General features: G+C 38.2%; 3 protein-coding genes and 1 non-coding gene across 12 annotated transcripts; 1 reads left to right on the top strand and 3 right to left on the bottom strand.

The window, feature by feature from the left end:
* Window positions 1-2,459: 2,459 nt before the first annotated feature.
* Window positions 2,460-2,532, bottom strand: TRNAE-CUC (transfer RNA glutamic acid (anticodon CUC)). Its single transcript has one exon. It is a non-coding gene; the product is annotated as a tRNA-Glu (tRNA).
* A 315-nt stretch (window positions 2,533-2,847) lies between these two features.
* On the bottom strand, window positions 2,848-3,704 carry LOC149400497 (pectinesterase inhibitor 9-like). The gene has a single exon (XM_089611396.1). The coding sequence runs from the start codon at window positions 3,683-3,685 to the stop codon at window positions 3,062-3,064; it is 624 nt and encodes a 207-aa protein (XP_089467522.1). The 5' UTR covers window positions 3,686-3,704; the 3' UTR covers window positions 2,848-3,061.
* A 337-nt stretch (window positions 3,705-4,041) lies between these two features.
* LOC149400496 (myosin-4 protein (DUF641)) lies at window positions 4,042-6,767 on the bottom strand. 9 transcript variants are annotated; one of them, XM_089612558.1, is made up of 3 exons: window positions 6,587-6,767; window positions 6,293-6,349; window positions 4,042-5,674 (listed from the first exon to the last, which is right to left on the bottom strand). In XM_089612558.1, exon 3 carries the CDS (start codon window positions 5,588-5,590, stop codon window positions 4,331-4,333), a length of 1,260 nt encoding a protein of 419 aa, XP_089468684.1. In that variant the 5' UTR covers window positions 5,591-5,674; window positions 6,293-6,349; window positions 6,587-6,767; the 3' UTR covers window positions 4,042-4,330. The 9 variants fall into 9 exon arrangements, with proteins under 9 accessions (XP_089468684.1, XP_089468685.1, XP_089468686.1 ...); XM_089612559.1 differs by having other exon boundaries at window positions 6,436-6,764; XM_089612560.1 differs by having other exon boundaries at window positions 4,042-5,664; window positions 6,587-6,764.
* A 2,577-nt stretch (window positions 6,768-9,344) lies between these two features.
* LOC149400495 (arginase 1, mitochondrial) lies at window positions 9,345-12,185 on the top strand. The gene is made up of 6 exons (XM_089612222.1): window positions 9,345-9,544; window positions 10,551-10,710; window positions 10,832-10,965; window positions 11,050-11,259; window positions 11,612-11,722; window positions 11,802-12,185. Exons 1-6 carry the CDS (start codon window positions 9,395-9,397, stop codon window positions 12,060-12,062), a joined length of 1,026 nt encoding a protein of 341 aa, XP_089468348.1. The 5' UTR covers window positions 9,345-9,394; the 3' UTR covers window positions 12,063-12,185.
* The last annotated feature ends 431 nt before the right edge of the window (window positions 12,186-12,616 follow it).

Here is a 12,616-nt window from a genome sequence, read left to right as displayed (position 1 = left end):
GGACTTGGATATCAATGAAAGCCTATACTTAGCTAAAAAAAATAATAATAATTATTAGGAGTAAATATACTCCATATTTTCGATTTATTGTAATTTAATAATCATTTTTTAAAAGTTGCGATAAAAATACTAAATAGTACAAAACCGTACCCCTGTTACTATATGATCATTAAATTAGATGAAAACACACATATAAGCAAATGAAAATTTTGAAAATATAAAAATAAATTTTTTATGTTTAAATATATAAAATATATATATATATATATATATATCTCACACACACATATATAAGCATATATGCATATATTACCATATACACGTTGTTAACGTCGTTTTTGGGTCAACACCTAAAATCGTCCGTGGTTCGGTCTAGGACCGGACCCAAGAAAAACTTATTTTGAATGGTGCAACGACTCAAACTTCTCGTGGCTGGGCAAGTCGCTTTCATGGCAGTGCCCGATGTCAGAAGATCAGGGTCTCGATAGACCATGCCTCATAAGGTGGGCTTTGCTCGGGACCAACTCGAGCCACTAGTGGCATGGGGCATTGCACTCCTCGATGTAGATTTTTCGAGGATCTCTCTAAGGATCAACTATCTTTCGAACAGCCAGGAGTTTAGGCAAACTGAACTTCGAGTAGCATGACAACTCAAACCAGTTATGGACAGGGTCAATGCCTCTTTGGGCTTGGCTCACTCGTACCCCTTGAGGTCGGGGCTTCGTCCTTATTGGGACTAACCCAAGTCATATCGTATCGGAGTCATTATCCCACTCAGAGCCGATTTCACACTTGGCTACCCAGGGTCGGATGGTCAAATGTCAGGGAGAAGGGAGACGTTGAGCGGAAATAGTCTCGGGCCGAGGTGGCGTTGAGCGACAAGGATCGCGGTAGTGGACTTTGTCTTGGTAAATTGATTGAGGAGTCGAGTTGAGGACTTCGTCAATGTGTTTTGGTTCCATCTTTGGTCGAAGCGGTTCGTTAGTTTTGGGGTTTTGGATGGTGAGTCGGGAGTGAAGCAAAGATTTTTAAGACAAAAAAGACTTACATTGAGAGTGAATGGTAGAGGGGTAATTCTTGAGTTTGAGTGGCCTAGAGGGCAATTTGCCAAAGAAATCATTTTTACCGTGGACCTTGGCCGAAGGTTTTTTATGTTGGATGATAGTATCTCGTGTACATATATAAATTTATATAATTATTTATGCATATATATTCCATGCATGCATTTACCGTATGTACTTATTTATATATACATATATTTGGACGGAGTTACACCAAAGGTTTGTGAATTTGCGTTGGCGATAGTTGTCCATGCCAAAGGTTCTCAATAATTATATCGTCGGATAGTTTACTTTGCTACAATTTTGTTATATATATAAATATATATTTATACTTATCTCTGTATTTTTTTTCATGCATATGTTCACGTATGTACTTTCTTTATGTTCTTGTGCATGTATATAAATATATATATATATATATATATATATATATATATATATATTTATGTTCATGCTGTATATATTTATTTGTATATAAAAATTCATGCATAACTTAACCCATTCATAAATATATGTGTATATATATACATATTTATTTATGTACATATTGTTGTTACTCTAATGTTGGCTGTTTTTATTATGGTGAAACTACTGTTCTATCTGATGTTGGAAACATCCTATAGAACATTATATGTCTGCTTCACACGTCAGAGCTGTAACATGGACATCTGCTGACAGACTTTTTTGTCTGATTCTCTTTCCCGTTATTTCGGATCGTCTAATGAGCGTTCTCCATGTGCATTGGAAAACCCTATCTCCTGACATTATGCATGTATGTGTCTTATAAAAGGTTCACTTTCTCTTTTGGGTAGGGTTGCACATCCTGATATCTTGTTGCCATCGTCATTGCAAATACTCTACATTTCTAGGGGGGTGTGTGTGTGTGTGTAACTATGTTTGGTTATTGTAAACACTTATTGTTATAAGTGTTGTTGAAATACTGGGAGAGTGTGAATGGAAAGTGATGAAAGCTCAAACACATGGAAAGCCTGAGTTAGAAATCATTAAGGTAACTTGAAGCTGAGGAGACCTGAAGCGTGAACATCCACGGTCGTCCGAAGTTGTACTTACTCTACCGTCTAGTGAAGTTTCTCTTTCCATTGAGAGTATCATCCTCCCAGAAGTAGGCACAGTTGGCTGAACAAGGTTACCATCTCTTGTGTCCATTTACTTTCAATTTACATTCTTATAATTCAACTTTTATGTGTTTTGAAGTCTATTTTATTAAAAACTCTAAATAAAATTTAAAGAGAATCACTTTTATGATTTTATCGCATAGCTTGGGAAGTATTATTATAAAAAAATTAACAGAATGACGTTTTGTTTAATTATATAATAACATAGAGTAACAAAATGTCTCATAATAATTATGCTGACAACCGAAATAGCAAAACAAATTTCCGTTGCCGGGACTTGAACCCGGGTCTCTCGGGTGAGAGCCGAGTATCCTGACCAACTAGACTACAACGGATGTTCGGTGATCAGGTTCTTTATTTTTATAATTAACCTAGTAAACCAGGAACTTTTCCCTCAAAGAAACTCTTTAAATCATGGATTTATGATCGCAAGTCCGAACATTTATTTTGTCTCAAGAAAAAAAAAAAAGTTCGAACATTTATTCAAATATCCATATTGTCCAAGATTGTGAATTTGTGATCTAGATATATACACTCTCATCCAATGACCAAACTTCAAAGGCACAAAAAGATTGCAAATTGAGTATTCAATATGGACTTTTACGTCATCCCTAAAAGAGACGAAACTCTTCGACGCACTTCCAAGTTTTCGCCCCTTTTTAAAATTAACAAGTCAACCAACCATTTACCCACGACCGGCTATAGTTTATTTCAATACATTTAATCGACACAGGCACAACAGCAAATTTTACTTATTGATACATAGAATTCATGAACAACATACTTCAGAATACACATGATAGACAAGATTCATGAACAAAAAAAAAAAAAAATTACAAAGACAAAGACTTTAGTCTTGAGCAACTATGGCTTTCGGTAACAAGAAGCAAATCGGTGAAACAAAGCCAAGGCGACGCTAGTGACCTCGGCGACGTTCAAGACCTTGGCTCTGACCGTTGCCCTGAGCTTGCTCATCCTCATCCCGTGAATCTCGTCCACACAGTTGCTCGCCCCCGTGAGTGCCGACCCGACCCACGCCTCCACGTTGCTTATGTGCCAAGAAACCTCGTTACTATCGTGACGACGACGACGGCTCGGAGCCACACGAGCAAACCCGTGGAGCTCCTTGATAGACATCGAGAGCTCTTCGATGCTGAGGTCGATTTGGGCGAGGCAGTCCTTCAGGGCCCGCGAGTCCCTGAGCTCCCCGGCGGCTCGCACGAGGAAAGCCCTGGCTGAGCGGGCCCGGTAGAGGCTGTACAGCAGGGCGTGTTGGGCTAGGTCTCTTGGGGTTAGGATCGTCTTTTTCGCGGCCTCGGCATAGCCCGTGAGGCTTCGGGTGCAGAGCTCGGGGTACCTTGTGTGAAGGCACGAGGACTTGATGTAGGCCCGGGTGCGGGCCCGCGCATTGTGGCTCTGGCGAGCTGTGATTAGGGGAGAGAATAAGAGTAGTAGAATGAGGAGGATTGGTCTTTTTGAGTTAGCCATGAAGGAGTTTTTTTTTAAGACTTTGTTGTGAGAGCTAAGGTATGGAGAGAGTTGAGATGGGTATATAAGGAAGTTTCACATCACATGGTGTGACCTTAGAGTGCGCTTTAAGTGGGTAAGAGCTGGACCAAATCAGGTGAATCTAGGACAAGCTGTACCTGAGTTTCAGTGCACGTGTACTTGTTGAATAGACTTGGAATTGCATGATGAGACATGACTTTCTTTGTTTATAGAGACTTGATTGCCTAAGATAACACTGAGATTGAGTGGTACCTCAACAAATGACTAGCCAGCCAACTATGAATAGAAGTTAACCCCTTTTTTAAAGAATATTGATAAAGACAGAGTAGACTCGATTCTACTTCAAATTCACTCTATTTTATTTATAATAAAAAGATATGTAAACTCTACAACAAGCAAATACACAAAAAACGAAGAAGCGTGAACAGAGAGGCACGTAGATAGAAAATAGTAAGACGAGGAAGGATAGTTCATTTCGAGAGGGCGAATAACCATTACAAGGAAATACACAAAATAACAGTTACACCATGCTACATTTTTTTTTAATAATAATAATAATAACAAACAAAAAACCCTCTACCGAGACGGAACTGAACACTCGAAGTTCCAACCGGGTCGTCTGAGTTACTCGGCGACCTTCATTCCGGAGAGATAAACTCGGCTCTGAATCACGGTGCCACCGATCCAGAAGCCGGGCATGACCATGAGTCCGACGGCGGGTTTATTCTCGGCCTCGTCGACGACCAGATTCTTCACAACGCTCTCCATGTAGACCTCGGAGAAGTCGCTCCCGGTCTTGACTTGGAAGACCTTGACAGAAGGGTCGAAGGAGAAAGCGAGGCGATGCAAAAGCCAGACCGACTTGGCGAGCTTCAAGAAAGCCTGGTAGAAGGGCGTCCTCGGGTGACCGCCGCCCACCACGTAGTTCCTCTGGTCCAAGTTCCCGAAGAACGAGGCCTCCATTTTCTGGTGAACCACGGCCAGGTATTTGCTCCGGCAGAACTTCCCGAACACCGAGTCCGGGCTCTGCCCGAGCATGTCGAGCGGGTCGATCTCCCTCAGGGCCAGAAACTGGGCGAAGAAGCTCTCCTTCGTGGCCGCCTCGGGCTCGGGATCGGCGCCGAAGCTCTCGCTCTGGAACCCGCCGAACATTTGCTGGCAAATGTTGGACTCGAAGGCGTACTTCTTGTGGGCCCGCTTGGCGTAGGCCACGTCGGGCTCGATCGAGCTCGCGGCAGCGTCGAGGTCCCAACCCGCGGCTTTCATCATGTTGATCAGCGGCTTCGAGAAGTCGTGGATCGCCCTGAACGTGGCCTCCACCGAGGACGTGAAGAGCTCGGGGGTCAAGTCCACGTGGAAGAACCCGTTCCCCTCGGGTTCCTTGCTCAGCAAGCCGCGGAGCCGGAGATTCTTCTCGAGCTTGGCCCGCTTCTGGGCCGCCTCGTCGACCTGCCTCTGAAGCTGGGCGATCTCCGAGTCCTTGTTCTGAATCTCGGATTGGAACTTCTTGACCATGACCTCGTAGGTCCTGAGCAAGTTTTGCTGCTCCTGGATCTCGGCGGCCAGCCGAGAGTCCTGCGGAGAAGCGCAGACGGGTTTCGGGTTGTGCTCTCTGTAGAAGTGCTTGAGCTCCGAGAGGGTCTTTAGCTCGGAGATCACGAGCTTGTCGGCTTCTTGGATCTTGTCGGGGTTGTAAGGCGTGTGGGCGGCTTGGAGCTGAATGTAGGCCGATTTGAGGGACGAGATGTTGGAGAAGATTTTGGTGATCAAAGCCTCGACGGCCTCCGAGTTCTGGTTCGTAGCGTCTTCCATGGGTTGTGGGTGGACTTTTTGGCTGTTGTTGCTCTCACGGAGTTGTGTGTCCCTCGCTCCACCGGGTAGCATAGTTGATGATGCCAATCTCGAGGTCGTTATTACTAAGCTCTCCTCTTCCAGATAAACCGCCGAAAATACGGGACCTAGAAACTCCTAAAGAAGCTTTAGCCGCCACAGTTTCAACAACAACAAATATATCAACGAGAGATAAGGAGGAACGAAGTAAGGAATCCCGTGAAGCTATTTCAACTTCTTTGTCTTTTTTATTCTTCTTCCAAAGTAATTTGAAATCTTCACTGTGAATTGGGCTTAATGGGTTATTTTGATTCTTCTACGTAAACTACCAAAAAAACACAGGACCTAGAAACTCGTAAAGAAGTCTTGGCCACATTTTCAGCAACAAAGAATATCAACAAAATAAAAAATAATATTATACAAATCCTGCCAAGCCCTCCACGAATCCATTTGAAATTCTTCCTCATTTTTGTTTTCTTTGTTATTTAAATATTTTTACCAGGATTTGGGTTTAAACTTTAAAGGATTATTTTGATTCTGAATTTGAAGAAGTTCATAAAAACGCAATAGTTTAAAACAAATCAAATTGGCTCGTATTTCGGGGCCCAAAGTGCAAAATATCAAAGCACACACTATATTGGGCATTTCCAGAAAACCATTGCTACTCAAACGAATATCTACAATGGCAGGACGATAATTAAGAAAAATGATAATGACAGTAGAGAATTAACAACGCAAATGGATTTATCTTCTTACCTATATGAACCACATTTCTTCCCAGGACTATATCCAACAATCATAATACCCTTCAATCTACAACACAACATGAAAAAATACTTTTAGAAAGAAGAAGGGAAAAATTATAGACAAAACCTAGTAAAATCATTCCAGAAATTTACATTTTTTTGCGAAATGGACTGTATCAACACGATTACCCATCATAAACTTTCCAATGAAAGACCAATCAATTTTCGAAACTGGCGATGCATAGATTCTTCCAGAGAGCTTCTCGATAACCAAACAGAGAGATAGAGAGACAGAGAGATGTACCTGATCTGGGTGAGCTAATTGAATTGTGACGATTAAGAAGAAGAAGTGTAACGAATCAATGGAAACCGAAGTAGGAAGAGACTAGTTAAACTGGACAAGTTTGGTAAAGCGAGCCCTAAAGGAGAATTAACTCTCACGCTCGGTTTTATAGAATTTTACTTTCATTTTTCAGACATATTTTTGGTACCTTTTTGCAGGTTTTTATTTTATTTTTTATTTTTTATATATTATATAATTATGTCCACTCTTGAAGTAGGTGAAAATTACTTGATAAATAAATAACTTTATTTTAATAATAATTACCAAAAATATGATTAAATAAGCTTAATAGTTTCCAAAAAAAAATTAATAAGCTTCAAACACCTTTATATTTTTTTTTTACTTTAATTGTAAAAAAAAAGATACATTTATCCTTCGGAAAAAAACATTTTAACCATAAAACTAAACGTATTCATTTTCACTCAAACAAAAAAAAATTCCCCGTATGACGACGGCACACGATATGCACCTTCGTTGCAAACTAAACAAGTCGTGTATCTTCGCATACAAGTTTTTTTTTTCAAATTTAAGATTTATTATTGTATTTTATAAGTTTAAACTCATATCCCAATTAATATTTTGTTCATTTTAGTTCGTAGGATATATTATATATTTATTTTATTTTTTTACATTTTGGAGTTTAATTTGAATTAAATGTTAATTTTCAAAAATTAAGCTTCGTATATGTTTTTTCAAAAATACCCTTGTGATCTTAATGAAATCATGTGTATGATGATACACAAAGTTGCAACTCGTTGCGATCAAATACATGTGCTCTTATGAGTACCTCTTGTGTAAATCAATATTTTCGTGACTATATCCATAAATAAGTTTGCAAATATACCTTTAAATCCTCAAAGTATACATCCTAATAGTATCTCGGTGCAGGAGGGATGACCTAGGTGCAACATACGGAAGGAGTCTTGACTCACTAAGGTAGGTATAAAGAAAATAAAGAACTTGGCTTGGAGATTTTCTTGTGGGAAGTAGATTTTTCAATGAAGAACTTGTAACGTGTTTACGAGTACCATATTTTTTGCGCTAAAATATTAGTATCATTTTCTAGATCAAAGCTTAGGAGCACACATGGCTTTGCAAATGGTGAACTCGATATGCCAAGTGCACTAAAGAAATTATTGTTGTCATTTCTTAGTTTGATTCGAGAGTGTCGTAAATATGAAAGGACGCATTTGATATACTATCTAGAAAACAAAAATCAAAGATGATGATCGTCGATCTTGATCATCTTTCTATAGGGAGCATTTAGATAATATATGATGTGTTGAATAAGTTTTGCGTAACATAATTTATTTACATTGATATCATTTCTCTGGAAGCGGAAATAACAATTTTTCATAAGTAAATAGTTTTTATTTTACTATGTACCATCGTTATTATTTGTTAAAACAAGAGTCTATCACAGAAGTTGCTCTCATTTCGTGAAAATTTGCGCCAGATTTTTGTCTATTCTCAAGAGTAAGCTATGTATTTATTCCGTGTCATTTTTCTTGTATATTAGGCTTTTGTCTCATAAAAATTTGTACCTTTGAATAAACACAACTCGTCAATTTCCAAAATATATTTGTATTTTCTATCTTTATGCTATCTACTTTGAGGTCCTTTTATTTATAAATATATATTTTATCAAGCGAGTGTTTTTTTTTTTTTTTGCTCCAAATCAAGTTAGTTATCTCGGGTGGAGATTAATACTTCCCCCCCAGCAAATACGATATCGAGAGTTTAAGTTACACATGAGACAAAAACTTTCCTATTTCTTTTTATCAAGATATCTTATTTAAGAGTTTTTTTTCCAACTATATTATTTTAGCGTGTGAAAAAAAAAATAGACAAATAGTCCCTCTAAATCAATAGTCCACCATCTTTTTAAAAATAGTTAAAGTTTTATTTTATTAAAAAAATAATCAACCAGGACAAAGTAAATTAAATTAAATGCTTTATAATTTAATTTACTTCGAGCGGATAAATTATTTTATTAATAAAATGAAATTTTGACTAGAGTATTAAAAAAAACTAAGTGATTGGTTAGTTGCAACAATTTTTATTTTTATTTTTTATACTCTAAAACTATCAAAATTATTTTCTTATAATAGAAATCATATTTTTCAGTAAAACAAACTCAGTAAAAAAATTTAAAAAAAAATTATGAAAAATTAATAAAAATAATAGTTCATAACTTATAAAAAAAAAAATTAATATCCTAAAATGTTTAGTCATAGAGATAAGCTGGGTCCTGAGAATAAAATCCATTATTGGGCCTAAAGACAAGAAAACAAAGGCCCATATGAGTTTGTCAAATCATGGGCCGGGCCTACACCGATCTTCGCTGCCTAGGAGTGCGTAATGCACCCACAGACCACACGTGACTCAATTCAGTAATCAGTTATCCCCAGTACACGTCAGCAACTCCCCTCTTATCTTTCTTATTTTTTTTAATTTGTTTATATAGTATATTTGCAGAGTCGTACATTTGTCAATCTGAGTCATCCTTACCTTAGCAAACGTTTCGTCATAATCATAGGATATCGACAGATTATCCTTATTGAAAACGTGATCCACCTAATAAAATAATATCTCCGTCTGAATGACAATATCACCCTCACAAACTCGACCTCCTCACACGTCGCAGTCGAGGGCAGGATCGTCAGATGCAAAATAAACAGCGCACTTAAAAAAAGAAAAAAATTGACGAATAAAATCAGCTTCAGCTTCTTTTCGAACAGTATTCGAAGTTTTTCCCTAGCAATAGAAATGGCAGCAATGAAAATATGCAGAAGAGGGATTCATAATTACCTTCAGAAACGTAATTTCACGAATATCCCTGCTGAACTGTTGGAGAAAGGCCAAAATCGTGTAATCGACGCTTCTCTCACTCTAATTCGCGAGCAAGCTAAGCTAAAGGTATGTCGTGTGTGTGTGTAATAGTATACACAAAAAGTTTGTTCATTTCTGTTTTTCTTTCTTTCTTTTTAGCTGCGAATCTTTTATACATGACAATGAAAAGTTTATTGCTTTAACGTGTATCAAACAGAATATTTCGTATTTACTGTATAAGTTTGATGTTAGAGAAAAGAGTATAAGTTTTTGAGTTTCTTAGGTTAGTCAATAGCAAATATCATGGCATCAGATAGATACAAAATTCATTTTTAACCTATAGCTACAAAATATATAAAAAAAAAGGTAATTTAGCAAAATAGCCAACTTGAACATTGAGAATTGCTAAATAGCCAATGTTTGTTAAATATTAGGTAAATAACCAATTTTATATATTTACAAACGTAAATATTAAGTAAATAGTCACTGCCATTTTAAGTCACGTCATTATGACTATTTACCTAATATTTACCAAACATTGGCTATTTAGCAATATCAAACGTTTAACTTGGCTATTTTTCTAATTTTTTGATAAAAAAAATATCCCAAATTAAATGAATGGGCTTGTGTCCGTGACAGCAAAGAATCGCGGATCACCACTCAATACAGATTACAGACACATGTGTATATACACATTTAAGCACCAGTAGATATACACACTTTATGTGGAGAGTGTAAAAGCCATCAAATAGCCAATATATTTATAGAAAAAAATCCAAGCGAATAGACAGTTGAAACTTTGACAGTTCTGATTTCTTAAAAAAAAATGGACAGTTGGTCAAGGACTACAAACTGAGAAACAACTCATAGAAAAGGCTCCGAAGAAAAAGGTCTGATTTTTTTTTTCTTAGTTCCAAACAAGACAAGGAAGCATTAATATTTAAAAATTAAGACAATTGGATGATCGTGTGGATTTCAATTTTTTTGCTAAGTTCTGCTTGGTCTGGATTATGAAATGGTTTTCTTTTTATAAGCTGTATTTGGTACTTGCTTAAATATTAGTAGTAAAAGGATGAATGAACATTGTTTATAGGGAGAGCTAGTGCGAGCACTGGGCGGTTCTAAAGCCTCGACTTCGCTGCTTGGCGTGCCATTGGGACACAACTCCTCGTTTCTCCAAGGCCCGGCTTTCGCTCCTCCTCGCATCCGAGAGGCCATTTGGTGTGGCAGCACTAACTCCACCACCGAAGAAGGTCTCTCTCTCTCTCTCTCTCTCTCTCTCTACACACTACTAGACCATCTCTATTACTTATGGCTCAAGCCATCATCTTTTTATTTCTTTGGAAATTTTTGTCGTTGGGAAATGTGAAACAGGGAAAGAGTTAAGGGACCCGCGAGTCCTCACCCGCGTCGGAGACTTGCCGGTCCAAGAGATTCGCGATTGTGGCGTGGACGATGAAAGATTGATGAGCGTCATCACCGAGTCAGTCAAGCTTGTCATGGAGGAGGTTCATATATCGATAACAATTGTTTCTTTTTCGTTATTTTTTGTATGCTTGAGTTTGGTTTGACTTTGGATGTTTATATATTAGGAGCCGTTGCGTCCGTTAGTCCTTGGCGGTGATCACTCGATTTCGTATCCCGTTGTGAGAGCCGTGTCTGAGAAGCTCGGAGGTCCTATCGACATCCTTCACCTCGATGCTCACCCGGATATTTATGACGCCTTTGAAGGGAATAAGTTCTCTCATGCCTCGTCTTTTGCTCGGATCATGGAGGGCGGTTTTGCTCGGAGACTTTTGCAGGTAAAACTCATGTGCTTTTTTATTTCTATGTTCTAAAAATCCATATCTTAATAGGTGTTGTGGATACCTTCACAATGAGAGAAGGTAATAAAATCAAAAGAGTGTCAATTTAGGAGATGTTATTAACAATTCCCTAAAAGCAGAACATGAAGAAGAAGAAAAAAAAAGTTGGAGCTGTGTCTAATGTGCCTCTTAACACCTTTATTATGCCAGCAAAGAAGCATGACAATACATCTTCTAATAATGTTAAAAACTTTTATACTAGTAAAAGGTGTTTTGGTCATGATACATGTTGCTTGGGATACAAGGCATATTGATAAATACGGTATCTTTTTTTTCTTCTTCTCCTCAGGTGGGAATCAGATCGATCAACTACGAAGGACGCGAACAGGGCAAGAAGTTTGGTGTCGAGCAATACGAAATGCGAACCTTCTCCAAAGACCGCGACTTTCTCGAAAATCTGGTATCTCTATCAGTACGTAATGATATAATGTCCCTTCCAATATGCATAATCTAAAAAAAAAAATGAAAATAAAAAACAGAAACTAGGAGAAGGAGTGAAAGGAGTGTACATATCGATCGACGTGGACTGTTTGGACCCGGCTTTCGCTCCGGGGGTGTCTCACATTGAACCGGGAGGGCTTTCGTTTCGCGACGTGCTCAACATCCTTCACAACCTCCGCGGAGATCTCGTGGCCGCTGATGTCGTCGAGTTCAATCCGCAGCGTGACACCGTCGACGGCATGACCGCCATGGTCGCCGCCAAGCTCGTCCGAGAGTTGGCCGCCAAGATGTCTAAGTGATCGATCATTATCCAGAGCCACATCTTTGTTTGTTCTAGCAATTTACACGAGTCATGGTCCTTTAACTTGTAGTAGTCTTTGAGCATGTTTTAGTTTATATTCAGGGACATTTCATCTTTGCCATTACTGCTTCAACAAGTTCAAATAATATCTAAAGGCAAAAATAATATGGTGCGAATGGCTTTTATCTAATTAATCGGGGGCATAATAAATACATGTATGTTACGATTTGAGCCTCAAATCCGAATATAATAAAGAATTAAAAATAACACACAGATTTATAGTGGATTACTCTAAATCGGTAGTTGTGCTTAGAATTTTTCTTATGCTAACAAAAAACATCGGCGCGCCTAGAATATAAATAGCGGAAAAATTAGGGCCAAAGAAATACATCCGGAAAATAATCTGTCATAATCTTGTCGATGAATTAGCAACAGTATATACACGATAAATCACTAATAATAAAACAGGAAATGTTAACTTAGCATGAAGAGAAATGGGATTGAGAGAGAAAGCAAAAGAGTGATATATACATGATAAAACACTAATAATAA

This window comes from Urtica dioica, chromosome 4 (genome assembly GCF_054948205.1).
Source record: "Urtica dioica subsp. dioica isolate 48M chromosome 4, U.dioica_male_clone48M_v1_H2, whole genome shotgun sequence".
Lineage (NCBI taxonomy): Eukaryota > Viridiplantae > Streptophyta > Magnoliopsida > Rosales > Urticaceae > Urtica > Urtica dioica.
Note: the sequence above shows the minus strand (reverse complement) of the source record. Positions and strands in the feature narration are given on the sequence as shown.